Consider the following 27,987-nt stretch of genomic DNA (forward strand, 5'->3'; position numbering starts at 1 on the left):
CTCCTGGGCTCTACTGCACAGGCTCAGTAGTTGTGGAACACAGGCTTTATGGCTCTGGCACATGGGATCTTCCTGGAGCAGGGATTGAACCCGTGTCTCCTGCATTGCAGGCAGATTCTTCACCACTGAGCCACCAGGAGTGCCCCCTTGCCTTCTTTTAAATCAAATTTGTTTTTTTCCTTAACTCCTTTTCATCCTCTCTGCTGGCTTGGTAGTAATGCGTTCTTTCCCTCTATAGTGGTTCCCTAGGGAGAACACACTTGCGTTCTTCCGAGAGCGTGGTACTTTTTCCCCTTTCTAAACAATTTAAGAGTCAACTCGAGAATCCTCTGCTTGTGTCTTCTTCCTGCGTCACACGCTGTTGATATGGATTTTATTTTCCATATCTGAAACCCCATGAGACATGCTTATTGTTTGATATAGTTCCTGCTCATTTAGGTTTACTACATGTTGACTTTTTTTTTTGTGGCTCTATCCCTCTCTCCTGCATGTCTGATTTTCCATTTGGGATGATTTCTGTTCGGCCTGAAAACACTGTTCCATCTTGTCTTGATGTAGGTCTGGTGATGAACTGGTTTTGTTCTTCTGACAGTATCTTGATTTTTTGCCTTCATCCTTGAAAGGGATTTAGAGTGAATACGGAAGTGTGACTGGTGATTTCTTTTCAGTACTGAAGATACACCGTTGACTTTCATCCCCAGGCACTTCTGTTGGGGAGTCTCATTCACGGTACCTTTGATGGTAATGTGTTTTTTTTTTTCCCTCCCTTGTCTACCTAAAGATATTGTTTTCGTTTTTGTCTTTCAGAAGGTTAGGACCATGCCGTGCCTGGATGTGTACTCTCGCCCTCCCTGTCCGTGGGTCCAGCCAGCCTCGGGTCACGTACTGTGCGTCAGATTTGGGGTGCTGACCCCTGGGGGCAGAGGGCTGACTCTGGGACTGGAGTTTGGTATCCACAGCGGGTCTTGAATCCAGTCCCCTGTAGGTACTAAGGGACCACTGTATTTCTTTTTAATTATCCCACTTGGCATTCATAAGGTTTCTTGAATTTAGGGCTTGATGTTTTCCAGTCAAGACCAATCAGAAGGCACAAACTATGGAGTAATTTGAACAGAGAAAGATTTTAATGGAAAGAATTATTAACTGTAAAGGGAATGCTAAAGTTCCCCTGGGGTGAAGATGAATACCCCAGGAAAGCGGGTAGGCCCTCAGGTAGGCGCTTAGGAGGGCCACGAACCCAGAGCCAGGATTCAGAGCTCGTCGTTGGAGAAGCTGTGGTCGCAGCCCTCTGCGGGGCGGAGAAACACCGGCTCATGCCGGCCAGAGCTGGTTCAGTGCTGAGGCTGAGGGTGGGCACAGAGGGTGGCACCCGGCCTGGGGACCACAGCGAGGTAACCAGGTCGGGACCGCAGGCTTGCCGAGAGACGGCCAGGTTCGGGGGAGGGTATGGCCGGGGAAGAAGGTGCTGGACGTCTGCAGCCACGTGCCTCTGGTTTCCATGAGGTCACAGAAGAAGGAAGTGGTCTGCACTCCAGGGGCCACCACCACCACAGTCTCCCTGCAGTGACAAAACCCTGTGCTTCTCTGCACATGAGAAGCGCTCACGGCCACGCCGCAAGCGTGAGGAACAAGACATTGACCACCGGCACAATCGATTTTGGAAAACTTTTTAAAAAACAGCATTATTGAGGTATGATCTGCATGTCCTTTGGAGTGTAACGGCGCGTGCAGGACGTTTGCAGAGCTGTGTAAGCGCTGCCGCTCAGCAGTTTTCAGACAGTCCCATCACGCCGACAGGCCCGTCGTCTGCTGCGGCCCACACCCACTCCCAGGCGCTGCGCCGCCCTGTCTCAGGTTTGCTGTTTGTGCACATTTCGTTTAAACAGAAGCAGGAAGTGTTTTTGAGGCTCATGTGTGTTGCGGGTCAGTTCATTCCTTTTTTTTTTTTTGAATCGCTGAATGGCGTCCCATTGTACGGAAGCACACTGGCTTGTCCTTTCAGCAGCCGATGGCCGTGTGCATCCCTTGCACTTTGGGGCTGCTGTGAACCACACTGCTGTGAACATCGCTTCCGCTCTGCGGCTTTTCCTTTTGCTGCTGGTACTGCAGTGACACAGACGACCTCTCACCCCCATGTCTCTTCCCATCTTGGCTTTTGTCATTGTGTCTCTTCACGCTTCATCCGGCCTGTAGCCCCTGAACTACCTCTGGCTCACTAATGCTGTCCAACGTGTTCACTGAGTTCCTTGCGTCAGCTGATGTGGAGTTTTTTGGTTTTAGAATTTCCATGTGTCCTCTGTTTGTTTTCCAACTAGTTGCCTCCACTCTCGATTCTGGCCTACACCAAGATCAGAGCAAGCATCGTGCTTTCGCGTCTGCGCCTGCTAACTGTGGAATCCCTGCCTCTGCAGGTCTGACTCTGTCCGTTGCTTCTGGCCTGGATCTGTCCGTGTCTCTTGCCCTGTGTTCCTGGTTATTGTTCTATCAGTTCAGTGTAGTTGCTCAGTCGTGTCCGACTCTTTGTGACCCCACGGACTGCACCACGCCAGGCCTCCCTGTGCATCACCGACTCCAGAGCCTGCTCGTTCACTGCTGTATATGACGCGGGAAATACCTGGAGGCCGAGGATGGCGCCTGCCGCCTCCAGTGAGGCTCTGCATTTACCCCGGCAGGTGTGCAGGTGCTGGCATTCCACTTCCAGGGACCGAGATGGTCTGAAGCTGGCTTGGCCCCGCGAGGGCTGGGTACTCATCGTCGTGGTCATGCTTTTATGCCTGGAAGGCTCCCTTGAGGGCTCTCAAAGTATAGTCAGTTCTGGACTGTCTTCTGTTGTTTTACATCTTCCTCTTGTCAGAAGTGCTGCTGAGCCTCTTAGACACCTCTTCTGGAATTGGCAGGAATGTGACCCGAGTGTCAGCATCATGGATTTCTGCCCAGTAATTCTTCCTTCTCTTGCTAGCTCTCAGATGGATTCAGGCCTGGATTTAAAAATACTTGGTTCAGCTTTCTTAGCAGGGGAGCTGGTCTGAATTACCTAGCATGCCATTCCCAGAAGTGGAAATTCCTTCTTAAATATTTTTAGAATAAGCTTGTCAAGAACCACATAAAATTCTGGCAACTATGAAAGTCTTTATTGTTTTTAAAAATAATTCGTCTCCTTACTTTCGGCTGTCCTGGGTCTCACTGCCGCGTGGGCTTTTTTCTCTAGTTGCAGCGGGCGGGGCTACTCTCTAGCTTTAGTCCACGGGCTTCTCACTGCGGTGGCTTCTCTTGCTGTGGAATCATCCAGGACCAGGGACCGAACCCATGTCTCCTGCATTGGCAGGTGGATTCCTTACCAGTGAGCCACGAGGGAGGCCCCAGCTATTAAGGTCTTCATTATTTTTGTTTTTAAATCTTATTTTTTCATTTTATAAAATACATAATTTTACTGAAGCCTAGTTGACATATAGCATTAGTTCCAGGTGTACAGTGTGATGCTTGATATTTGTATCTATTGTAAAATGATCCAGTTAACAGGTATCACCACACAGGTAAACTTGTTTTGTTTTTTCTTGTGATGACAACTTTTAAGATCTACCCTAGTGGCAACTTTCAAATATGCAATATGGTATTGCTAACCAGTCACCAGGCTGTGCAGGACACCCCCATGACTTATGATGTAACTGCAGATCTACTACCTTCTGACCCTCTTCGCCCACTTCCCTCACCCCTGCCTCCAGCCACCACCAGTCTCTTCTACCTGTGAACTAGGTTGGTTTTGTACTTTTTTTCCAAATCCTCACCTATAAGTGAGGTCCTATGATAACTGTCTTTCTTTGGCTTATTTCACTTAGCATAATGCCCTCAAGATCATCTATATTGTTGCAGATGGCTAAATTGTTAAACATTTCTTTCTTTTCGGCTGCAGTGGGTGTTCACTGCTGCACACAGGCCTCTCTAGTTGTAGCAAGTGGGGGCTACTCTTTGTTGCCATGTGGTGCTTTTCAGCACGGTGGCTTTCCTGTTGCAGAGCACGGGCGTGCGGGCTTCCATAGCTGTGGCTCACAGGCTCAGCTGCCTGTGGCATCTGGAGTCTTCCTAGACCAAGGATCAAACCTGTGTCCCCTGCATTGGCAGACAGATTCTCAACCACTGGACCACCAGGGGATTCTAAAATCTCATTTTTTATGGCCGAATAATATTCCCCCGTGTGTATATACACCACATCTTCTTTATCCATTCATCCATTGGCAGACACTTAGGTTGCTTCCCTGTCTTGACTGTGGTAAATAATGCTGCAGTGAACATTGAGGGTGCTTACAGGTGTTTTTTCTTTAACAGATAAAGGTTTATCCATTCTCATAACTCCTGCACCCACATACAGCTTTTGGAGTTTGTTTTTGTTTGCTTTGGATAAATACCGAGAAGTAGAATTGCTGGCTCATACAGCAGTTCTGTCTTTACTTTTTTCAGGAGTCTCCATGCTGTGTGTCTTCCACAGTAGTCGCACCAGTTTACATTCCCACCAACAGTGCGTTTGTTATGGTGGTTCCGTTGCTAAGTCGTGTCTGGCTCTGTGATCCAGTGGACTGCAGCACTCCAAGCTTCCCTGTCCTTCATTGTCTCCTGGAGTTTGCTCAGATTCGTGTCCCTTGAGTTGGCGATGCCATCCAACCATCTCATCCTCTGTGTCCCCCTTCTCCTCCTGCCTTCAATCTTTTCCCAGCATCAGGATCTTCCCCAGTGATGGATTTCCTTTTCTCCACCTCCTCACTGATGCTTGCTTTTTCTTTTCATTTTGATGATAGCCATTCTAATAGGTGTGGGGTGGTATCTCATTGTGGTTTTGACTTGTATTTCCCTGCTGGTGAGTGGTGTATCTTTTCAGGTATTTGTTGGCCATCTGTATGTCTTCATTAGAAAAATGTTCAGGTCTTCTGTCCATTTTTTAAAAGTATTTTTTGCTGTTGAGTTGTATGAGTTCTTTCATATATTGTGGATATCAACCCCTCTTAGATAAATGACTTGTAGGTATTTTCTCCCATTCAACAGGTTACCAATTGGTTTTGTTGATGGTTTCTAGTGTAGAAAGAGTAATTTGATGTAGTCCCCCAACTTGTATGTTTTTGCTTTTGTTTTCAGATTTACAAAATCATTGTCATGTGATGTCAAGAGGCTTACTGCCAATGTTTTCTTTTGGGAATTCTGCAGTTTCAGGTCTTACATTCTTTAACCCATTTTGAGTTAGTTTTTGGGTATGGTGTAACAGGTTTCCCAGCACCACTGGTTGAAGAGACTGTCCTTTCCTTATTGTGTGTTTTGGCTCCTTTGTCGTAAATTGACAGTATATGTGCTGGTCTGCTTCTGGGCTCTCTTCTGGTGATCTGTGTGTCTGTTTTTATGTCAGTTCCATACTGTTTTGATTACCATAGCTTTGTAATATAGTTTGAAGTTGGAGCACATGATGCCTCCAGCTTTTTTCTTTCTCACGGTTGCTTTGGCTGTTCAAGGTCTTTTATGATTCCACACAGACCTTAGGATTATTTCTCCTATTTCTATGAAAAATGCCATTGGAATTTTGATAGGAATTGCATTGAATCCGTACATTGGTTTGGGCAGTATGGATATTTTAACATTAATTCTTCTAATCCATGGGCACAGATTTTCTTTCCATTTATTTGTCTTCTTTGATTTCTTTCACTAATATCTTAGAGGTTTCAGTGTACAGGTCTTTCACCTCCTTGGTTAAATTTATCCCTAGATACTTTGTGTGTGTGTGTGTTTTTTTGATGCAGTCATAAATCATATTGTACATGAGATTGTTTTCTTAATTTCTTTCTGATAATTCACTATCAGTCTATAGAAATAATACATTGATTTTGCATTCTGTAACTTTACTGAATTTATTAGTACTGAATTCATTTATTAGTTCTAACAGTTTTTTGGTGGAGTTGGAGGTTGTCCATATATAATATCATTCATCTGCAAATAGTTTTCTATCTTCCTTTTCAGTTTGAATGCCTTTTTTTCTTGCCTAATTGCTCTGGCTGGAACTTCTAATACTTATGTTGAATAAACATGGTGAGAGTGGGCATCTTTGTCCTGATCTTTTTTCTGGCTGTGCTGCACGACTTGAAGGATCTTAGTTCTCTCACTAGGGACTGAACCGCCACCTTGGCAGTGAAAGCGCTGAGTCCTAACCACTGGATCTCCAGAGAATCTGCTTTCGTGTCTGTGAGCATGTGTCTTGTCCTGATCTTTTGTCTTTTTGCCACTGTGATGTTAGCTATGGGCCTGTCACATGTGACATTTATGTTGAGGTATGTTCCCTCTATACTGTGTACCTTTTGTTGAGAGATTTAATCATAAATGATGTTGAATTTTGTCAAATACTTTTTCAATATCTGCTGAGATGGTCTTTTGGGTTTTATCCTTCATTTCGTTAATCTGGTGAATCATTGATTTACAGATGTTGAACCACCCTTGTGTCTCTGGAATAAATCCAACTTGATAATGATGTATGATCCTCTTCCTGCATTGTTGAATTTTGTTTCTAATTTTTTTTTGAGGATTTTTGCATTTATGTTCCTTAGGGATATTGGCCTGTAATTTTCTTGTGGCAGTCTCATCTGGTTTTCATATCAAGGTAATTGCTGGCTTTGTTTAAAAACAAACAAACAAACAATTTGGATGTGTTTCTTCCTCTAGTTTTTGGAAAAGTTTGAGAATTCGTATTATTATTTCTTCTTTGAATGTTTGGTAGAATTCATCAATGAGGCCACCTGGCCTCAGGCTTTCATTGAAAAGTTATTGATTGTTGATTCAATTTCTTTACTAGTAATCAGTTCAGATTTTCTTCGATTCAGCGTTGATAGGTTGTATGTGTCTAGGAATTTGTCTTCTAGGTGTCACATTTGTTAATTTGTTGGCATGTAATTGTTCACAGCAGTCTCTTTTGAGCCTTTGTACTTCTGTGGTATCAGCTGTAACAGCTCCTCTTTCATTTGGTTTTGTGTCCTCCGTTTTTTTCTTGGTGAGTTTAGCTAAAGGTTTATCCATTTTATCTTTTCAAAGAGCCAGTTCTTAGTTTTATTAATCTTTTCCATTGTCCTTTTGTGTGCGTGCTAGGTTGGCTTCAACTAAAGTGTCCAACTCTTTGTGACCCTACGGACCATATCCCGCCAGGCTCTCTCTGTCCATGGGATTTTCCTGGCAAGAACAGTGGAGTGGGTTGCCATGCCCTCTCCAGGGGATCTTCCTGACCCAGGGATCAAACCAGCGTCTCTTGCATCTCCTGCATTGGCAGGCAAGCATTAGTGCCACATTAATTTGTTATTTCCACTCTGATCTTTATTTCCTTCCTTCTACTAACTTTAGGTTTCATTCGTTCTAATTCCTTGAAATTTAGTGTTTGAGCTTTTTGTTTCTTGATTTAGGTGTTTATTATTGCGGATTTTCCTTTTAAAACTGCTCTTGCTGCATCCTGTAAATTTTGATATGTTGTATTTTCATTCTCCTCAATGTTGTTTTTTACTCTGACCTCATAGTTGTTCAGCAGTATACTATTTAATTTCCAAATATTTTTGGATTTTCCCATTTTCTTGTAATCTTTAGTTTCATACCCTTGCAACTGGCAAAAATGCTTGATATGATTTCCATCTTCATTCATTTAAGAAGACTGTGGCCTAACGTGTTATTTATTCTGGAGAATGTCCCGTGCGCCCTTAGAACAGTGTGTTCTGTTTTTGGGTGGAATGCTCTGTATGGATCTCTAAGTCCATCTGATCGAATATGTTTAAGGTTGGTGTTTTTCCTCATTGACTTTGGATGGTCTACCCACTGATGTAAGTGTGGGTTATTAAAGTTCCCTACCGTTATTGTTAAGTCTCTCTTTAGGGCTATTAACATTTACTTTGTATATTTAGGTGTTATTTGGGTGAGTACTTACTTACAAATCTCTTTTCCCTATAAGGTCTTGCACATCTTTTATTGGGTTTATTCCTAGTATTTTAAGAAGTGTGATGTTAGTATAAATTGTATATTTTTAGGATGTTTTCTAGTGAGTGTGTGCATGCTCAGTTGCTGCAGTGGTGTCTGACTGCGACCTTGTGCACTGTTGCCCACCAGGCTCCTTAGACCATGCAGTTCACTATAGACAGGGACATGTTTAGTTTTTTGACTGTAGTTAACTGCCTTGATTTTCTTAAGTAATCTCTTAAATTAGCTAGGATATGCAGTATAACAATGAAAGACAAAGTGATGGTGGGGTCCTTACCTTGGTCTATTTTAAAGGAACTTGTTTGAATATTTCATTATTAAGTATAATGTTTGCTTAGGGTTTTCGAAAGTAACCTTTATCAGACTAAGGAAGTTTCTGATTTCTACTTAAGTAAAAATTATGAGTGGGTGTTTTTGTTTTTAAACAGGTCTTTCTGAGTACTGAAGTGATCATGTGATGTTCCTTCAATCTGTTAATGTATTTATTCGGGAGACGCTAGGCCATGTTGTGAAAATTTATAAACCCTAAAATCTCAGCAGCTTAATGATTAGCACAAGTTCATTTTTCGATTCATGTAAAGCCCGGTATGGAACAGTGGAAGTGGCTCCTGACTGGGCTGCCTCCAGTCAGGCTCCTGCCATCTCCACACTGGGAATCTTTAGGTATGCCATGGTTGACAAAGTACACGTGGAGATGGCATGCCTGGTCCTACGTCCCCAGAAGGAAAGGTGTCCCAGGTGGGACTGTCCGATAAGGGGTCAAGTACATTGACCGATTTCCGATCACTCCATCCTTGCATCTGAGATGAGCCCAACGGGGAGTACTGATTCGCGCATCCTGTGGTGTGGGTTGCTTCTGCATCAGCAACTTCACCTGCAGCTTTCCAGCCCTCGTCTGGTTTGATGTCCAGGTGGTGGTCCACTCATACCAGGCTGCTTCCCCTTCTTCTGTTCTCAAGGGCGTTTGCTTAAGATCGAAGCTACCTGTTCAGTATAAATTACCTGTTAAGCCTGCCTGGACCCGATGTTTGTTAGTGGATTTCCAACTCAACTTAATTTCTTTACTGTCACGCACCTCTCTGTAGTGCTTCTCTGGGTTGTAGTGTTTTACTTGTATGATTTTCACATCGAGAGGCTCTATGAGGTAAAGCTGACTGCAGAGTGCTTGGTATGTAATACAGGCTAAGGAGTAACAGATACTGTTCCAGGTGTAGCTTGCTGAGCATTCACAGACTTTGTAAGGTAGAGCTGTCCTTGCTGCCACTTCCAGGTGGAGAAACTGCCAGTGCTGAGAAGGGATCACAGCGACGGGGACAGAAGGCCCCTCACCCCTCCTGCCCTCAAGGTGATCAAAGAAAGGAGACAGCTCAGATGGTCGCTTTGACACGCGGCATGCGGTGCACACACAGGCGGCCGCGGCTTTCATCTGTGTTTATTTTCCTTTCATATAAAAGTTACAGGTTTGAAATGTCTGCAGGAAGATGCCACGATCAGCCGGTTAGTCTAGTTGGGGATATATTACAATGTAATAACACTGGGAGGTGGTGGGGGGAGGCGCTGCTCAGAATCGGGGTTTAATTTGGACCTGGCACATGCCTGCCTTTGCCTTGACCCACTCACACCCGCAGGTGTGAAGGGACCCCCATAGGGGACTGAATCCTCCCGAGGGTGTCTTTGTCACACAGGCTGGCTCGTACACCTGACTTGGCCCCTAAGCCAGACAAACCACACAGCCAGGCTGGCAGCGCCTAGAGCCAGGGATGGGTCTCCAGGAGGTGGATGTGGGGAACCCTGAGCCCAATAAGTTAAAACACACACCACACCTGCTGTCCTCACGCAGGGGGGGGTCACCTGGCCCACCTGCACGGCGTGCCCGGTCTGCTCTGAAGTGAGGGGTGGCAAAGCCCCCCTGCACCCCAGGTCATGGCTGTGGGAACCACAGTCCACATGGTCCTGGGTCCTGAGCCACGGAGGCCCGGCTCCGCACATGCGGCAGCATCAGCAGAGCCAGCCAGGCCGGGAGGGAGGTGGGAGGGAGGCTGAAATGAGAGGACTCAAAAAAGCGGGAACAAACTAAAACCCAACCCCACACACAGTACTGTTCATAAACAGCGACTCTACACACACATTCCTTAAATAATAAAGTGACGCGTTCCGCCCAAGGATCACTGCTGAGGGGTCGTAGCTGACATTTCAGACTCCTCCCCTCTGTGTACAGGACAGACACTTCTCAGTAAAAACTGTTTAGAAGCCCATGAAGGACTCAGAGTGACAGGGCTGTTTCTTTAAATAGTCAACAGAGATTGCTTCCACTCTTTTCGTTCTGTTGAAACTGGGCTAAGCCTGGATCGAGCCTGCTGTTTGCCTGCCCGAGTCCCAAACCCAGGAACAGTGGGCACTCAGTGATGTGAAACTAATCAGGAGGGGGTGGCCCACTCGCACGCCTAGGCCTGGCTGGCATGGAGTCCGGTGGGCACCTCTGTGTGCGGAGCCCCCACTGACCTTGCCTCGGATTGTCAGCCTCAGCAGCGAGAATGGCTTAGGGGAAAGCGCGCCTGCCCCTGAAGACGCCATGCCTGGCGGGCGGGTCTCTGCAGCTGGGACCCTGTCCTCCCATGGGAGAGCCGGCAGAAAGAGCCTCCCACGCGGCAGAAAGGGCTGGAAAGCAGCCCGTCTGGCCCCAGCAGGCTGGGGACAAGGCGGGAGGGGAGCCCACAGGAGCTGGAGTTTAAGGCACATGGCAAGCGACAGAGGCGGGGCCACTGGCCCACCCTCCCCTCTCTGAAGGGACTCACCAAGAGCGCCGGCCCTGCTTAGCTGGAGTGATCCTTGGGGGGGGTCACGGCCTGCCTGCCCAGCTCCCACAGTGCCCGGGTTGGGGGGTGAGGGCGGGGGGAGACGAAGGGGTGAAACAGGACCGACACGGCTGCTGCTCAGGCTTGGCGAGGGCAGGCCGGTACCGTGAGCGGAGCCCCAGCTCCGGGCTGCTAAGGGGCCCCCTGTCGTACCTTTCCAGGCCAGGTGAGCAATGCCCCCCCTCCTCCGCTGAAAAAGCAGCACGTGGGAAGTGAGAGGAGTCTGCCCGGTCTCCCCGCCCACCTGCAGGTCCCGTCATCCATGGTCACCGGGCGGGCAGCCCCGGCCCGCGGGCCCCTGCCCCTGTGTCACAACAGCAGACTCAGACAGCGCCCCTGTCTCTCAGTCTGCTGACCACGTGCTCTGCGGCTCCCGGGCTCGGGGAGGGGACACAGGCAGAGCGGAAGACGGTGCGAAAGAAGAACCCCAACCAAACCCACACCGCCGGGTCACGGCTCGGCTGTGAGAGCTGCCTGTGGCTCCGCCATGGCTGGGGGTCTGCTCCTGTGCAGGACGGAGCCGGCCACGGGCTGCGGATGCCTGCCTGGCACGGCAGGGGCCTGCCCGGGCCACCGCCACCGCACAGGTCCAAAGTCCCTTCAGCCTCGGAGCGGCCCTGCGCCTCTCTTGGGCGTTCTCCTCACCCGCGGCAGCCGCCCCTAGGTCTTTTCTTCTCTATCTGTCTTCCTCCTCGTTATGTTCCTGGGTTTGATTTTCAGAGAGAGTTCCCATAGGGCCTCCTCGGCCAGGTGGTCACTGAAGTCGTTGAAGAAGTTAATGATGTCGTCATTTCTCCGGATGTCGTAGTGCCTGGGGGAGGAGGGGGCGGCCATGAGGGCCACCAGCCCTGGGACCCCCACCGCCCAAGCGAACGCAGGGGGCGGGTGTGCCCCCGCTGGCCCTCAGAGCTAGGGGCTCCCCTCTGCTCGGGCCCCAGGGAGACCCCGCCAGCCCCCCAGGACGGCCACACTCACGCCTGCTGGAAGCACCGCATGCTGTCCAGGATGTTGAACTGCTGCCAGCGTTTGGAGAAGTTCACCTTCCCGTCAATATAGTCTGGGTTCCCCAGGTGGACGAAGGTGAGGTCCTGCAGGATGAGCCCCCTGGGAGACAGACAAGCTGGTGAGCACCCTGGGGGCGGCTCAGAAGGCAGCAGGTTTATGGGCCGGCGCCCCATGAGCGTGTCTGGGTGCTTGTGCTGCTTCTGGCGGGAACTCCTGACTCAGGTTCTGGGGCTCCGGAAAGGCAGGCTCAGGCCTGCCTGCTATGTAGGGAGCCCCACAACCCTTGTGCTGGCCTGGCAGAGCCACAGTCCACCACGTACAAGCAACAGGGACAGGAGAACAGAACCCCAAACTCGGTGGTGGTGGGGGTCAATCCCTTGGGTTATTGGGTGCAGTCACATGCTTTCACAGAGGGCATGAAGCCACCTGATGGGGGGTGGGGCGGTTCCCCCAGCCGGGAAGGCGCAGTCCGCAGCTGCCCACGGAGCCGGGGTGGGACGGAGGCAAGGAGGGGGCTGTGAGCTATAAAAGCCGTGTTTCTGAGGGTGCAGGCCTGAGGGACGTGCCCCCGGACACTCAGCCTCAGGTCACTGTGGAGTCTCCTGTCCCTCTCCTGGAAGTCCCCGCTGTCCACTACCATACTAAGGGATCTGACATGCACAAGAAACCCACTTAGCTCTGATTTTTCCTGCTGTTTCCCAAGCATACGTGCCATGGATTCTTTTTGGTGAAAACGCCTACCCTCATCCTGGCCCACAGGGGGACCCATCCAGAGCTGCCTCAGCCAAGTACTCCCAGGGTCCCTGGGGAGACTGGAGGGACCTCGGGCTGCTGTGAGGTGCGGCCAGGCCCGGGACAGCTAAGCAGAGCACGGTGCCACAGGCCTGTCCACATGTGCGCCTGCACACGCTCAGGGACGGGACAGGGGGAGGAGCAGCGGGACGGGGAGGTGGGCAGACTGAGCCTTGTTGCTGGACCCTCGCTCGTCTCTGCCGTCTAACAAGGAGCACGTTTTAAGTACAAGCACAGGGTCCAGGTTGGAAACCTTTCCCCACGGGTTTGTCCACGGGGCAGCGAGCGAGGGGACCCCGAGGGAGGCTGTACTCACAGGTATGGGATGCAGGGCGGTTCTACCTCCGAGAGGGCGGCCCGGTAGGCGCGGAAGGATGACGAGCTGTCGATCAGCGTGCAGTACTCGGCCAGGCCCTGGTGGGAGGACGCGTCGTCTGTGAGCGTGGCAACACCGAGCGCCGACCCAGAGCCAGGCCCCCTGCCCCGGCCGCAGGCAGGCCAGGCCTGCTGTGGACACAGGGCCACTGCAGAACCACGTGTCTAAGCGGCCAGTGCCCATGTGAGAGCTGGGTCTGGAGCTCGGGCTGCTGCTTGGCTGTGCTCAGTGCCGCAGGCCGGGCTGTGCTGCTCCCTCCCCCTCAAGCCTGCCTTCCCGCCTCTCTACACTCAAGGCAGGAGAGTGGTGACATTGCTGCTCTGCACGCTGGGTGGGCTGTGCCCCCTCACCTGTCACGTGCCTCCTTCTCCAGGAAGCCTTCCCTGCCTTCTCAGGCCCTCTTATGGGTTTCTAGAGCAGCTGGGGGGAATGTCCCACTTCTCCAGACACCACTGTTCCATAACTGTCCCTTTATATTGTCGGGAGATGACTCCCAGGGAGCCCGGCCAACACCCAGCCCCGTGGGCCTTGCCTTGCTTCCCTAGGAACAGCTCCCACGCCAGGATGAAGGTGCCCCAGGACTCCTGTGATGTGGCCACACTAGCCTCTGTCCCCTCTGATGGGAATTCCCCTCCCTTCCCAGGACACGCCTACTCAGGTCTCAAGGTGACCAGCACCTCCTCGGGGCCTCCCGGATCCCAGACTGGGCCGGGCCTCTCGGTCACGTGTTTGCTCAGCAGCCCGTCCTTCTCCCTGAAGCGCTCCACCCGACAACAGGTCTGGCCTGGTCACAGGGTACCCCGTGCCTCACACGGCCCACCCGTAGCAGCCCCTGGGGAAGCTGGGCCTGGGCACTGCCTCCCACGCCCACAGGGCCCAGTGACGGGAAACCAGGCGGCACCCGCCCACCTCTGAGGTCTGTTTCTGCCACTCCAGCCTGCGAATGGGGGCCGAGTCCAGCGCCGAGAGGATGGCCAAGTAGGAGTTGAAGTTGTTCAGCTTCCGTAAGTGCTGCAGGGAGGGGGAGGCAGCCGTGAGGGAGGGCGGGGACGGGTCGGGGGTCGCCTCTGGGGAGGGGGCCCCAAGTTACCTTCATGATCTTGATGAACTTCAAGAGCAGCCGTTCCCTGTCTTGGGCCTTTTCCTGCAACATGATTATCGACCGGACCCTGCGTAGACCGAGGGTGACAGCTGAGTGACTGGTCTCCCTCCGGGCCCCTGACTGGCCCTCAGAGTTGGGCATCGGAGGTGGGTGCCTGCACCCACTGGCCACGAGCCCCTGCCCACCAAGGGACCAGTGCTGAACTCCAGGATGGGGACCTCTGACCCCATGGATGTGGGTGTTCCTGGTGAGCGCTGACCCCGAGCACCAGGGCGGCTGCAAACACCCCGTGACCAGCCTCAGGATCAGCTCGGGAGAGGAGGGGGCGTGTGGGTTAAGACGCCACCGTGCAGGCCACGAGGGAGGCCACCTCTTAGAACCTCAGCCGCAGCCTAAGGCCAGGCTCGCATGAGGACCTCATGGTGGCCTCAACCCCGTGCTGGCCAGAGGAAGTGCCCCCATCGTCTGACCCATCGGGGCACCGGCACTGAGTCTGCCTTGAGGAGCGTGGCTCTGAAGGGCCCCACCTACCCTCCTAGGGAGGACCCAGGGTGTGTCTGGAGCCCCCAGTGCCCAGCAAGGGGCAGCTGGTGGCGGCACTCAGGGCTGCGTGGACCGGAAACCTCCTGGGCCTCTGTGGGGCAGCTATACCAAGCACATGCTGAGGTGCGAGAGGCTTCTGGGGGAGCGGAGGGGAGCAGGCCGAGGGGGAGAGGCCCTGCTTTCCCCAGCACACTATCTTCAGAGTGCTTGAAAAGTCCCACACGCTCCCTGGTGCTGGCGATGGGCTGTGTGTGGGTCAGGATAAGCCTGCCTGGCCGCCACGCCCTGACCATCCTCTTTCGGGCTGAGAGGCTGTGGGCGCCCCACATCCCACTGTGGAGCCAGTGGCTCTGCTGCGTTACATCGTAAACGCTCTATGGGGTTTCACCCTGCTCTCAGGGGTTAAGGCTGAATCAAGTATTAACAGAGCCGCTCCTTCGCTGTTCTTCAGGCAGGCAGTGTGCCGGATCAGCCCTGGGGCCGTGGGGCCCTAAGCAGTGCAGGATGACAAAGCTAAGACCCTCCCCTGAGGCCATGGATGGCAGACATTACTAATCAGTCCTGGCCAGAGTCCTCCTCAACTGGTCCCCAGGGGGCCCTTCTCAACACGCAGAACACGCTCTGTCCTGCCCTGCCTCTGGGTCACAGTGAATGCTCACAGGTCTCCAGAAGGAGCAGGGAGGGACGAAAGGGCAGCCCTTTCCCCTAGCCACGGGCACTCTGCGAAGGCACCACGGCCCGGCAGGAGGGTCCGCGCCGAGGCCCGTCTCACCAGTAGGACATGTTGTTGAAGTGCTCCGTGAACTGGGTCAGGTTCGGGCTCTTCTCCTCGTTCTGCTCTTTAGCCCAAAGCAAAACCTCAGGAATCTGAAAAAAGCAGGGGGACCAGCTAGAACCCGGGCCCTCCGGCTCTGCTGGGAGAGGCAGCTCCTCTCACTCGGGGACGAGCAGCAGTGCTCACCCGGGCCAGGGACAGCCCCCACCCCGCCAGCCCCACGCATGGCTGTACCTCTATTTTATAAAAGAGCTCGGCGTCTAGCAGAGTCAGCTGCTCGGCTATTTCATGGCTGTGGAAGTCGTGCAAGGTCCCGGGCCTGGAAGAGAGAGGCACTATATGAGCGGTGGGTGGACAGTACGGTGGGGGCCTCCCTGCAGGCCTCAGGAACACGACCTGTTTCACAGCCACCCAGAGACCGAGACGCCAACGAGGAGGTGATACACCAACACACCCCCACAGCCATGGGAGAGGGGCAGGCGGCAGACTGGAACCTGTACACAGATTCTCAGAATGGTCCGGGTGGCACGGGGGCTTTTGAGAATTACCAACAGTTGCTATATTAACACCAGAAAGAACTCAGTGCTGCCCACATCCTGAAAGGCACTCCTGCCCCCCGTCCTGGGATGCCCACACGTGCCCTGCCACCCCACTTCCTGTTAAAATGGGATGGCCCACACATCACCACCCAGGAAGACAGGCCCAGCCTGGGGGACCCCGGTGGCTGGCCCTGAGGAACCCCATCACAGGCCCGGTCAGAACTGGACATGGGGCTGGGGACTGGGGAAGGGGTGCGCCGAGTGAAACGGGAGCGGCGGCTGCTAGCACCTCTCTGCTGGGGGGGCCCGGAGCAGCCGGGCACACAGTGGGAGCTCACCTGGCTGCCACTCCCCGGGCCGCCAGGGGCTGGTCAGAGTTGGCGCACCGGAGCAGCTTCTTCTGGTCGACCTTGTCCAGAATGTTCTTGCGGAGCACGCGTGCTAGGCTGAGCTCCCCGCTGCGCACCAGGCGGAAGACCAGCTCCATCAGCAGCTTCAGGATCTCTTCTGTCAGCTCTACCAGGCTAGAGACCCAAGGGCCACGCAGGGAGGAGCAGGAGGCAAGCACAAGAAAAGGGCTGCTGGCACCAGTCCTGAAGCCCCCAAGACCCTGAGGGCCACGGGACACCCCGCAGCAGAGCTGGGAAACTGCTGGTGGGAAGGGAGCGGCAGAGGGTCTTGGGGTGGCTGCCTGTACCCTGCACCCTGCCGGCAGAGCCCCCATGGTGGCAGGTAACTGCTGTCCTCTCGGGGGATGCTCGGAAGCACTGGACAAGCACGAGGGGCCATGCTGGGCCTGGGCTTGGAGACAAATGCTGCCCCGGAGGAGCTCCGGGCCCCGTGGGGGTGATGGGTCAAGAAGCCGTCTGGGCTCTGCGGACCAGACCCCCCAGAACCTCCCTGCACTTCCTCCTCACAGTGTGCCCCAGCCCCACCCCGCGGTCACTGAGGTCACTCCCCAGCAGGTCACCTCCCTGAGGGCAAGGCTGGGGGTGCTCTCTGGACCCAGGAAAGGAACCTCGTGCTCTGTGTTTGTTAAACGAAGGGAAATGGCCAAGTGCCACTCAGCGGAGCAGGGACAGCTGCAGAGGGCACGAGAAGGTCCCTCCCGATGCTGGTGGCCGAGGGCACTGCCCCCACGAGGAAGTCAGGGCCAACTAGGTCTGAGGGGCCAGGTCATCCTCCTGGGGCTCACGCTGAAGCTGGCAGGAGCGAGCTATCCAGGACCCTGGGCGGGGCAGTGGGCAGGTGACCCAGGAGGCGCAGGTGGAAATGTGACGGGAGGCTCAGGTCTCTGGGGAAGCCTGCACGCCGACACCTGCGGCCTGCCCTCCCGCGGGCAGAAGGACTCACCAGAGCTCGTCCACCACCCGCACCAGCACGAAGAACGTGTTCTTGCTCACACGCTTCTTGAATGTGTCGGCGAAAGGTGAGAACTTCTCGTACGTGGAGCCCGAGTTAAAGAAACAGCCGTCCTCGCGGGCAGGGGTGGGAACGTGAAGGGAAGGCCGCCCTCCTCCTCCTCCTCCTCCCTTCCTGAGTGAACCCTGGGAACATGGGGAGGGCAGAGGCCTGTGCGGGGTGGCAGGGCTGTGAGGGGGCTCAGCCCGCACCTATTTGACCCTGAGGATCGCTCTTGACCACCAGCCTCTCCTGCCTGCAGAGCTGTTGCCTGCATGCCCAGGCCTGCCTCTCTGCCTGGGTGGACCTGGGTGGACCCAAGGTCCCTGTGACGCACTGACACACAGCTGCCTCCTGAGCTCAGGCAGAGGAAAGCAGTTCCCTGGGGGAGGCGCACAGCCTGGCAGGGCAGGTCACTCTCGTCATCCATCCCCAGGTCCTTCCCCAGCTCTGGAGACCCACTGCCCTGGGGTGTCATGGCTTCTCGCTGCCCTCCTGGGTTCGCCGTCTCCGGACCCTTCTCGGCTCCCTGCCACCCGCTCTCTAGAAATGCACTTGGGAGGGAGTTGCAGACCAGGGACCGTGCTGGTGCCTGCCGCACCAAGGCTCGCCAGCCAGCTGTGCCCAGGGTCCTGGTGCTGTGACTTGTCCACTGAAATGCCTGAAGTGGCCACACAGAGTATATGCTGCGAAGCCGGGTCTGGGAGGCCTGGGCATGGGTGCATTTCCTCCACACTGCCATGCGGGTCCCATGACCCTCTCTGAACCTCGCTTCCCCTAATTATACGTGGTGGGAAATAGTATCAGGGCACTGCCGTGCAGTGACATAAGTACATAAAATGCTATCAGAGCCGAGTGAGGTCGCCCGTGCAGCGCTCTGCACCACAGCCGACACCAGGAGGGTCTCAGCAGGTGTGAGTCACTCATCACTGAGCCAGGACTGCGGCCACTGCAGGTGTGAGGCTGGAGGGCAGGAAGTCTGTGCGTGGGCCGTCTGGTTCTGAGGGCCCGGGGCCTCAGGGCGGGTCACAGAGGAGACGGAGGCCAGGCGGGGGACGCCTGGGCACAGGGGAGGGCGGGGAGAGTGGAAGGACTCAGGCCTGCCCGCCTAGGGCTGGGCTGTCCAGCAGGTGGCAGCCACGGGCTGTGACGCAGGACGAGGCCGGGAGGGGACCCACTTCTGGGACAGGAGCTGCAGGTCAGTCTTGGCAGGAGGGGCAAGACTACATCTGAGAAAGAGGCGACAGAGCAGGTCCCTGCCGGCCTTGGGTCTTCCTTGGCCACTGCTGGGGGGCGTCGTCTCTGAAAGGGCGAGCCGTGGACGCTGAGCTTCTGTCCACTGCTGGGCCTGCTGGCAGGTGGAGGGGCCGGGCCTGCCCTGGGGTTGTTCCCTGGAGTCCTAATGCCCTCACGTCCCGTGCACTTTGTACCTGTCACCCCCGGTGCCCAGGGCTCAGCTCCCAGAGGCTGCACATGCCAGTGACCTGGATCCCCGGGACCCACACACTCCCTCCCTCAGGGTGCATTGTTCTCGTCATGTCCGACTGTGTGGGCTGCAGCCCTCCAGGCCAGAACACTGGAGTGGGTTGCCATTCCCTTCTCCAGGGGATCTTCCAGACCCAGAGATAGAACCTGTGTCTCCTGCATTGGCAGATGGATTCTTTACCGCTAGCACCACCTGGGAAACCCCTCAGGGCGTATCAGGTCCTTCCGTCTCAGAATCACCCAGTGATCACAATGGCCACCAGGCAGCACTCTCTGTTCCAAGCACATCACGTAACGTCACTCGGCCCTCTCAAGACAGAATGAGGCTCAAAGGAGCCTGGCCTGAGGCCTCAAGCCGGGACATACAGAGCTGGGCTGGGCACTGCCCCTCATCGCTGCCCCCACCCTGCAGACGGCTCTGTGAAGGAGGGTGAGGCGGCAAGGATATCTGTACTGCAGCTTCTGGATGAGCTCCTCAGGAGTGATGAAGGTCCTGTAGGTGGTCAGGAAGGCCTCGCAGTACAACACCAGATCTGGAGGGAGGAGCAAGGAACGAATCAGCTAGCCTGCTGCTGGTATGGGCATCGATGGGCAGCATGCCCGCTACAGGACGCGCTCCCCACTCTGACCAGACGCTGAGGGCCTCTTGTTTGCCCAAAGACTTGACGATTCGAGTCTTAACCATCACGGGCAAAGAGAACACAATTCAGACCTGTCAGCAGGGCTCTGAAGCTAAGTGACAGGTAACGCTCAGGGGCAGCAGGGCCCAGGAACAACCGCCTTGGGAGTCCCCACACAGTGAGAGGCTGAGGGAAAGGCCTGGGGCTCTGCCTGGCACATCTGGCACACCAGGTGCAGGCTCTGGTGCCAGGGGAGGGAGGGGTCCCCTAGGAGGAGCCTGGCCTGGAGGCTGGGTGGTACTCGGGCTGGCCGCTCCCACTCAACACCTCCCTTTCCCTTTAGGGAGCTTCTCGTCGGGGATTCCCAAACTTTCCAGATTCACAACGGTCCCTTTATTCACAGCTGTGACACACCCTCCTAACCAGGCAGTCTCTGACACTGAGGAAAAATAGGGGAGTTTTAAATGAAGGTCCCTCCTGGAGACACAGGACCTGGTCAAGCTAGTGAACTTCAGGTTATCCTGTGCTGGAGCTAAGGTTTGAGTCTGGATTTGGCTCCCAAGCCTGTGATTCTCCCCATGAGGCTGACCTGTGATCCTCCCTGTGAGGCTGACCTGTGGTCCTCCCCATGAGGCTGACCTGTGGTCCTCCCCATGAGGCTGACCTGTGGTCCTCCCCATGAGGCTGACCTGTGGTCCTCCCCATGAGGCTGACCTGCAGTCCTCCCTGCGAAGCTGACCTGTAATCCTCCCCATGAGGCTATGGCCCTCCCCGTGAGGCTGACCTGCGATCCTCCCCAGGAGGCTGATCTGCAGTCCTCCCTGTGAGGCTGAGTGCACACTTGCTAGACACAGACCACTGTCTGCTGTCTTTTCTCATCCCTCCCCCAACTCGCTGGGGGGAGGCCCTGAGAACCCCTTCTCCAGCTGAGCAGCCCCACCTGGTTGAGCCCTGGCTCCTGTCCCCTGCCCTCCCTGATCACCCTCAGGACAACGAGGGGAGAAGCCCCCCCTGCACCCATGTCTGGGGCATGCTGGTGGGGCCCGGCCGGCAGAGTGGTGACCTGAGGGGGGCTCAGGGCAGGGGCCACAGTGGGGTCAGCGGCACTGGGCTTGGGCTTCCTCCTGGACTCCAAGCACCGCCCCCCGGCACCACCCAACTCCTGTCAAGACTGGGCTTCTGTTCAAAGAGGGATGAGGAAGCAGAGATGGGTTGAGCACCAGCCAAGGCTTGCTTCTGAAAGAAGGGGTCTGGGGCTGCGCCCTGAGCCTGGGGCCTCCAGCCAGTGGTGTGGTCTCTGGCCTGCAGGCAGCCCCTGCCTGAGGAGTCTGCTATGGCCCAGGGCCTTTAACTCAACGTCCATCCCGGGGACAAATGCTGGAGCCTCAAAACCCCTCCATGGAGAAGAGTGAGTGGAAGCCCCCAGGGGCAGTAGGGCCGCGTCCCCAGGCACAGTCAGTACTGGCTGAAAGGTCTCGGGGCCGCCCTGCCCACCGGGCTCCCTCTGGCCTGGGCCACAGCCCGTGGCACCTGGCAGGTCAGCAGCATCCTGCTAAAAGCCGAGGTCTGAAGCTGGCCCCCATTCAGCCTCTCTCTCCAGGTTGAGGGCGGAGCTCTGGTCGGTGCAGCAGGCGTGGGGGAGGGGGCACTGCAGAGGCTGTCCCGGGGATGCAGAGACCTCCCCAGCACTTCCTATGTGCTAGGTGTGTTTCATCTAAGCTCATGCAACCTTCACACCCACCGGGCACCTAACCGCTTCACAAAGCTGAGTCAGCTTTGAGGCCGGGCAGGGGCTAGAGGCCGCCTGCCAGGGTTCAAACCAAGGGTCTCCAAGACTGTGCAGCGCTCGGGTCAGAAGAAACCCGCAGGGCAACAGTGTGGCTGCGGAGAGTCTGCGGGAGCCATTTCTTCTTTTTCTCCGGTTTTCAAATTTTCAGCAATGCAAACAATTACTCTGGTACTGATTTCCTAATTTAAAATTTTCCATCTGGGCGACATACTTGGGGAAACCTGCTGTCAAGACGCGAGGACCAGGTCGAGTACAGACATGAAATTGGGGGGTTAGGGTTTCAAGACTGAGGTGTTTCAATTCCTCCACTCCCTACTTCAACGCTGCTGTTCCGTCACCTGACAATTTAAAAAATGTAAAAAGGAAATGGATGTGGGGGGAGGCGGCCCCTCCCGCCTGACCAAGGTCACGGGCGCTGGCCTCATGGCTCCCCTCCCCCGCCCCCAGAACACAACCTGGAAGGCCTGCGCCCTCACCAGCGGGCAGGCGGGCCCTGCTCCTCCAGCCCTCCCGAAGGCCCGGGCGGAAGTGCGGTGTCTCTGTGCCGAGGGTGGGAGCCCCGCTCGGTGCCGGTACCGCTGCTGGGGGACTGGACAGAGTGTCTGCCCACAAAGCTCCCAGAGGAAAAGAGACGCAGCCCAGCGCGGCCGTCAGGGCCGAACATCAGGAAGAGCAGAAAACGCTCCCCGTACGTCAACATGACTTCACTGCTGTGGCAGGCGTGTTGTTGCTCAGGCCCTGTCTGTGCAGTGCCCGCAGGTGCTGAGCTCTGTCCCGGAAACTCGCCCCCTGACAAGGCCGGAGCCCCACTACCCGCACGCAAAGCACCCACTCAGAGAGAGAGCTGGGGCGTACAGGCGCTGGCCTTGCATGTGGGTCACTGTCCACCAGTGGTGCCCACGTAGGACCTGCAGCTCCGACCCGCTCAGTGCTAGGAGGGAGGGGGGCAGAGCTGTGGCTTCAGCGGGACCCCCCGCCCCCGCCGAGCTCTGCACAGGGCAGCCGTACCTTTCCGGTCCGTCTCCGTGGCATGGACGAGGAGGATGTCGCCCGACCCTCCACGGACGTCTGGCCCGTCATCGCCCTGCAGGAGCACAGCAGAGGAGGGCATGGGGCAGAGTACAGCCGTGAGAGTCGGTTTAGGGACGAGCTGACAGACCCCCCAGGTCCTCACGGCACCCCCACGCTCCGGGAGCGGCCCGGCCCAGCTGCAGAGGCCAGGGTGCTCATCCGACCCGCACGCTCCACAGACGGCACCGGGCACCGAGGACACTGCCAGGTCGGGGACCTGGCTCCCAACAGTCCTCCAGCCCACGGGTCAGAGAGCGGAGGAGGGGACGGGGGAGCCCACAGGGAGGCAGGCAGGACTGGAGGGTGCAGGACGAGGGTGCAGACGGCAGGCTGCTTCCAGGAGAGCTGCAGCAAGCTGCCGAACCCACACCTGCTCTCTGGGGGAGGGACACACGTTCTTCCCAGGAGCCCTTAGAGGAGTGAGATACGTCACAAAGATGCTGAGTTATAGCCAGTGTGGCTTATACTGACCGCAGCCTGTCTATTAAGGGAAAAGTCTTATTTTCCTAGGAGCAAACGGAGGCGTTCACCCATAAACCTGGCCTGGAGCCAAGAAAGAGCTGTCACAGGACCAGAAGGCCCAGGCTACTCCCTGTAATCCTGAAGGAGACCGCCCAGCGCGTGCCTCCGCGTGTCTCCAGCACTCGCCCTCAGAGACGCGGCTTCCTCTCTAGGGCAGGCTTTATCCCTGGAAACCCAGGGTCCTGGGAGCATCCTGGATTTCTAGCTAAGGCAGGGCAGTGACGCCCAAGACCTGCTTTTTCTGAAGAAACTTCTGGCAAGTCACATCATTCTCTCTGCAGAGGAGCCAGCCCCCACCTTTTGGTTCCTCCAGGCCATGACAAGGCCATGTCTGTCATGGAGAACACGTGTGTAGAACAGGCTACCTCCCCGGGGAGGGGTCAAGGCCGTCACTGGGAGCTGCTCCCCCGAGTCCCCAGGGTTGCTGGGCAGCAGGGAGTGGAAGGCCCTCTCAGCTCAGCTCCTCGGGCGGTGACAGGTTTGGGCACTATGTTCACCAGTGAGGCTCTTCTGATAAGACACGGGCTGGAGGCAGCCGTGTGGCCAGGCCTGAAATCCCTTCATCGGTGTGTGCCTCCCCCGCAGAGAGAGCCATGTGGACGGTTCTGTCACTAACATGAAAACACCCTGAACTAAGGAGGGCCCAGCACACAGGGCTCCATGCTGAGCACCCACGTGGGCTTCGTTCTCACCACAGCCTCCAGAGTCCCATCATCTGGGGCTTATGGAGGACAGGCCACTTGCCCAAGCTCACTCGCCAAGTGTCGGAGAAGGGACAGCACACTTCCTCTGGGCAGTCGCCAGTGTGCCCAGGGTCCTGGAGCACCTACAGTGGCCCAGGCACGGGGCCAGGACAAGAGGGTGCAGAGCCCACAGCCCAGGGCCACCGGGGGTCAGCACTTGGCTGCAGCCTTTCTGTGTGGGTCACTTCCAGGTTCCCTTCTCAACACCCCTTCACCCTCTCTCTGGGCCAGACGCTGCATGTACGGCCTGTGAGGAACCCACCTCTTGCTTGAGGGTCAGCCTCGCCATGATCTCGTTGTGGTCGATGAGGGAGAGCTCGTCCACCTCCTCCTCTGACTGAGCCTCTGGAGCGTCTGGTGACTTCCGGGCCCTGGAAAGAGATGTGGTTTGTGTTGTGTCAGCAGGCCTGGGGCTTCAGGCACCTGCGGCCGAGGCAGCGTGACCCGTGCGTGGGGTCCGGGTGGTACTGATGCTCCCCGAGCAAGTCTTCCCTGGACCGCAGCTCCACGTGAAGACCAGACCCGCTCCCACCCCTCCACAGGGGGTGGACGGATGCCGGGACGCAGACTGGGTTTCTAACTCTGCTCCTGATGAGCTGTGTGACCTCAGGACAGTCCCTGCTCTCTGCGTGCTCCATTGGTTAAGTGGAAGGGATTAAGCACACAGATCAAGAAGGTTCCACTGAGAGCTTTGATGAAGTAACGGTCTCAGTCATCTGCATCAAGGCCCACCGCACGGACGGTCAGTACTCCAGGAGAGGACAGCACAGGGCCAGCGGGGTAGGGGACAGGCCAGCACGCATCTCAGTGCCACTCCAGGTCTTGCCCGGGGCCACTTCTCTGGGAGACTGAAGAGCGGGAACCAGGCCCTTGTCCTTGGAGCGCTGGTGGGGACAAGGGCCAGGGGGCCTGAGGGTAGGACGGGCAGGCTGGGACTGAAGCGCTGAGCAGGAGTGTGGGGAGGAGAGAACCCCCAGAGGAAGCACATGGGGAGTGGGGGGGCACGCAGCAGGCAGACGGCCGTGGGATCTGTAGGCACCTTGCTTTCCCCCAGGGTTTTATCCGTGATTCCCATCATTCTCATGAAGGACCCCGTGAGCCACGGACTGGCCTTGTGGTCAGAGGCCTCATTTTTAATACTCAGTATCTAAGACATAAGGTGTCTTGGCAAGACACCTCTGCCGCTGGGTGTTAGAGTAGAACACCCACCACCCCTTAACACTCGGGGAGACCTGAGGCGCCGCGTCACACAGATGGACCCCATGGGCACGACTCTGAGGAGCGGCCAGAGCAGGCCGGGTGGGCAGCCCTCGTCAACAGTCCCCTGGGGAAAGCTTTCCATTTTTTCCCCTATCTCTTGCTGTTTTCACCATATCTTTAACCATTTATGCCCTCGCTTGACAAAAACAATGGGTATTGCTTAGCTCTGCACCCAGGACCCCCAGCCAAACCTTAGCCAAAAGAGTGAGGAAAAATTGAATGTGTGAACATCTCACAAAGAAGGGAATGTCAGCATGAAGTCGCAGGTGGCAGAGCTGATAGGCGGGTCCTGCAATTACCCTTTCTACGTGCAGGTTGGAGAGTTACTACGTATTTCCACAGCCGGTCAGGTTTGACTCAGGCCAACACTGAGAATGTTACCAAAGATTACAGAGACATATGGCTAAATGCAAACATGAATCCTGATTGACCTGGTTCCAAAAAAATCAGTCTTATGAGATATATGCTGTCTAGGTTTCTCACAGCTTTTCTTTCAAGGAGCAAGTGTATTTTTAATTTCATGGCTGCATTCATTGTCTGCAGTGATTTTGGAGCCTGGGAAGATAAAATTTGCCACTGCTTCTGCTTTTCTCCCATCTATTCGCCATGAAGTGATGGGACTGGATGCCACGATCTTAGTTTTTTTAATGTTGAGTTTCAAGCCAGCTTTTTCACTCTCTTCTTTCACCCTCATCAGGAGGATCTTTACTTCCTCTTCACTTTCTATCATCTGCATATCAGAAGGAAGTTCTTATTACTCTTCTTGGGTGTGATAATCATACTGTAATCAGGCTGGCACTTTTGAGGCATGCTGAAATATCTAGGGACTGAGAGTCATATTCATAACAGTTTCGAATACACACGACATACAATATACACACTACCTGTAGAAACTCACCATAAAAAATTTGGGGGTAGGAATCTTTTATACTCCATTTTACTTGAACTCGTAAGAGGCGGAGGAGAGGTTGGCTTAGGATTTGAAGAAGAAAACACTGTTATGGATAGTTGTAAGGCGAACAATACGTGTGCACATACTCAAGAAGCAGTGGCTGGCTGTGGGCTGGCATGGAGGCCTTTGAGGGGTGGGATTATGTTACATCGGCAAGCACGGAAACAACGCTGATTTCATCGCCCACTGACATCACCATCAGAGCTCGCAGGCGACCGGGTCCGTTTTCCACGGGCAGCACTACTTGGAAAGGCATCTTTTCTTCTGAGCAGCGGGTCTCAACAGTGGGCTTAAAATATTCAGTGACCCACGCTGTGAACAGATGTTCTGTCGCCCAGGCGTTGCTGTTTCACGTACAGAGCACAGGCAGAAGAGAGTCAGCATCACTCTTATGGGCCGTAGGATTTTCAGATGGTGAATGAGCACTGGCTTCAGCTTCAAGCCACCAGCTGTGTTAGCCCCCAAGAGAGTCAGCCTGTCCTTTGAAGTTTTGAAGCCAGGCACTGACTTCTCCTCTCTGGCTATGAAAAGCCCGGATGGCATCTTCTTCCAGTGGAGGCTGTTTCCTGTGCCGTCTAGTATAGCCTCCCCCATGGATGATCTGAGCTGGGACTTCTCGATGACCTGCTGCAGCTCCTGCGTCAGCATCTGCTGCTTCGCCTGCACTTGCGTGTTATGAGATGGCTTCTCTCCCGAACCCTCATGAGCCACTCCTGCCAGGTTCAGAATTTTCTTCTGCAGCCTCCTCACCTCACTCAGCCTTCACAGAATTGAAGAGATTAGGGTCTTTCTCTGGATGAGGCTTAAGGGAGTGTTGGGCTGGTTTGTTTGTTCTTCTATCCAGACCACCCAAACGTTCTCCGTACCAGCAGGAAGGCTGTTTCTCTGTCTTATCTCGTGTGATCTCTGGAGCAGCCCTTCTAATTTCTTTCAAGGACTTTCTTTGCCTTCACAACATGCCTACCGGTTTGGTTGGTGCGAGAGGCCTAGCTCTAGGCCTGTCCTGGCTTTCAAAATGCCTTCCTCGCTGAACTCCATCATTTTTAGCTTTTGATTTAAAGTGACACAGGAGCGATTCTTCCTTTCACTTGAACACTTAGGGGCCAATGTGGGGTTATTAACTAGCCTAACTTCAATACTGTGTATCTGGGGACAGGGAGGCCTGAGAGGGAGGGAGACGGGGGCGGCTGGGGGTGCGGGGGATAGCTATTCGGAGAGTGTGGAGCAGTCCGAACGCACACCGTGTTTATTGATTCAGTCTGCCATCTTATATGGACACAGTCTGTGATGCCCCAAAGCAATTACCATAGTAACCTCAAAGATCATAGATTGTCATAATGAATACAGTAATAGTGTATAGTTTGAAATCAATATATAGTTTGAAATCCTGGGAGAATTAGCAAACTGCGATGCAGAAACACTAAGCAAGAAGATGCTGTTGGAAAGACGGTGCCCACAGACTGGCTTGACGCAGGGCTGCTACAAACTTTCTATTGGTAAAAAGCACAGCATCTGCGCAGCCCAGGTGTGAACACAAACCCCCAGAGGCCTTGCGGGCAGGGGTAGTGGTCACCGGATGGCAGACACGCTGTTCTCAGGGTGCTTGCCCCACGAGGGGCTTTTCCTACCTGTCCCCGCTGTCCCTGCCCTCCTTCCCGGGCACACAGCTGGCCGATGTGGCGTCTCTGGAGTGTCCATCCTTCGCCGCGGGTGACTCCTGGGAAGAGAAGGCAGAGCTGGGTGTGTGACAGCTGCCCCTGTTGGGCTGCTCTCCGCAGAGCACCTGCCTGCATGCGGCTTCGGAGCGCGACTTCCCAGGGAGTGGCCTGAGATATAAACGCGTCCACCGCGACCGGCACACAGGAAGCACGGCCTCTTCCGACCAGTACCCTGCCTTCAGGGAGAGTGAAGGCTCCACTACCCAGAGCCTCTGTCAGCTGCCGGCCTAGACGGAGCCATCCCATCACCTCCCGGCAGAAAGGGCCGCCCCAGGGGCTACCTACCACACAGCCAAGCTCAGCCAGTGCATGCCCTTCCTCCGTGGCCCTGACCAACACCCTACCAGCTGGCGGTCATCCACGTGCCCGGGCACACAGAGAAACAGAGGCTGTGGGGAGGGACACAGCCCTGCCCCTGACGCCAGAGCTGAAAGCTACGGCCCTGCCCGCTGTGCCTTG

General features: G+C 55.0%; 1 protein-coding gene across 19 annotated transcripts in view; it reads right to left on the reverse strand.

Annotated features, from left to right (window-relative positions):
- Nucleotides 1-9,355: 9,355 nt before the first annotated feature.
- RAPGEF1 (Rap guanine nucleotide exchange factor 1) overlaps nucleotides 9,356-27,987 on the reverse strand; it is a 137,139-nt gene continuing 118,507 nt past the window's right edge. For all 19 annotated transcript variants that reach the window (XM_070799466.1, XM_070799460.1, XM_070799459.1 and 16 more), the window contains 13 exons: nucleotides 27,439-27,527; nucleotides 23,861-23,969; nucleotides 22,271-22,346; nucleotides 19,299-19,386; nucleotides 17,321-17,410; nucleotides 16,306-16,491; nucleotides 15,663-15,747; nucleotides 15,426-15,520; nucleotides 14,099-14,177; nucleotides 13,918-14,019; nucleotides 12,949-13,046; nucleotides 11,811-11,939; nucleotides 9,356-11,646 (listed from right to left, as the gene is read on the reverse strand). In XM_070799466.1, the coding sequence (XP_070655567.1) occupies nucleotides 11,496-11,646; nucleotides 11,811-11,939; nucleotides 12,949-13,046; nucleotides 13,918-14,019; nucleotides 14,099-14,177; nucleotides 15,426-15,520; nucleotides 15,663-15,747; nucleotides 16,306-16,491; nucleotides 17,321-17,410; nucleotides 19,299-19,386; nucleotides 22,271-22,346; nucleotides 23,861-23,969; nucleotides 27,439-27,527 (1,377 nt within the window). In that variant the 3' untranslated portion in view covers nucleotides 9,356-11,495. The remainder of the gene's footprint in view (nucleotides 11,647-11,810; nucleotides 11,940-12,948; nucleotides 13,047-13,917; nucleotides 14,020-14,098; nucleotides 14,178-15,425; nucleotides 15,521-15,662; nucleotides 15,748-16,305; nucleotides 16,492-17,320; nucleotides 17,411-19,298; nucleotides 19,387-22,270; nucleotides 22,347-23,860; nucleotides 23,970-27,438; nucleotides 27,528-27,987) is intronic.

Source organism: Bos indicus, chromosome 11, assembly GCF_029378745.1.
Source record: "Bos indicus isolate NIAB-ARS_2022 breed Sahiwal x Tharparkar chromosome 11, NIAB-ARS_B.indTharparkar_mat_pri_1.0, whole genome shotgun sequence".
Lineage (NCBI taxonomy): Eukaryota > Metazoa > Chordata > Mammalia > Artiodactyla > Bovidae > Bos > Bos indicus.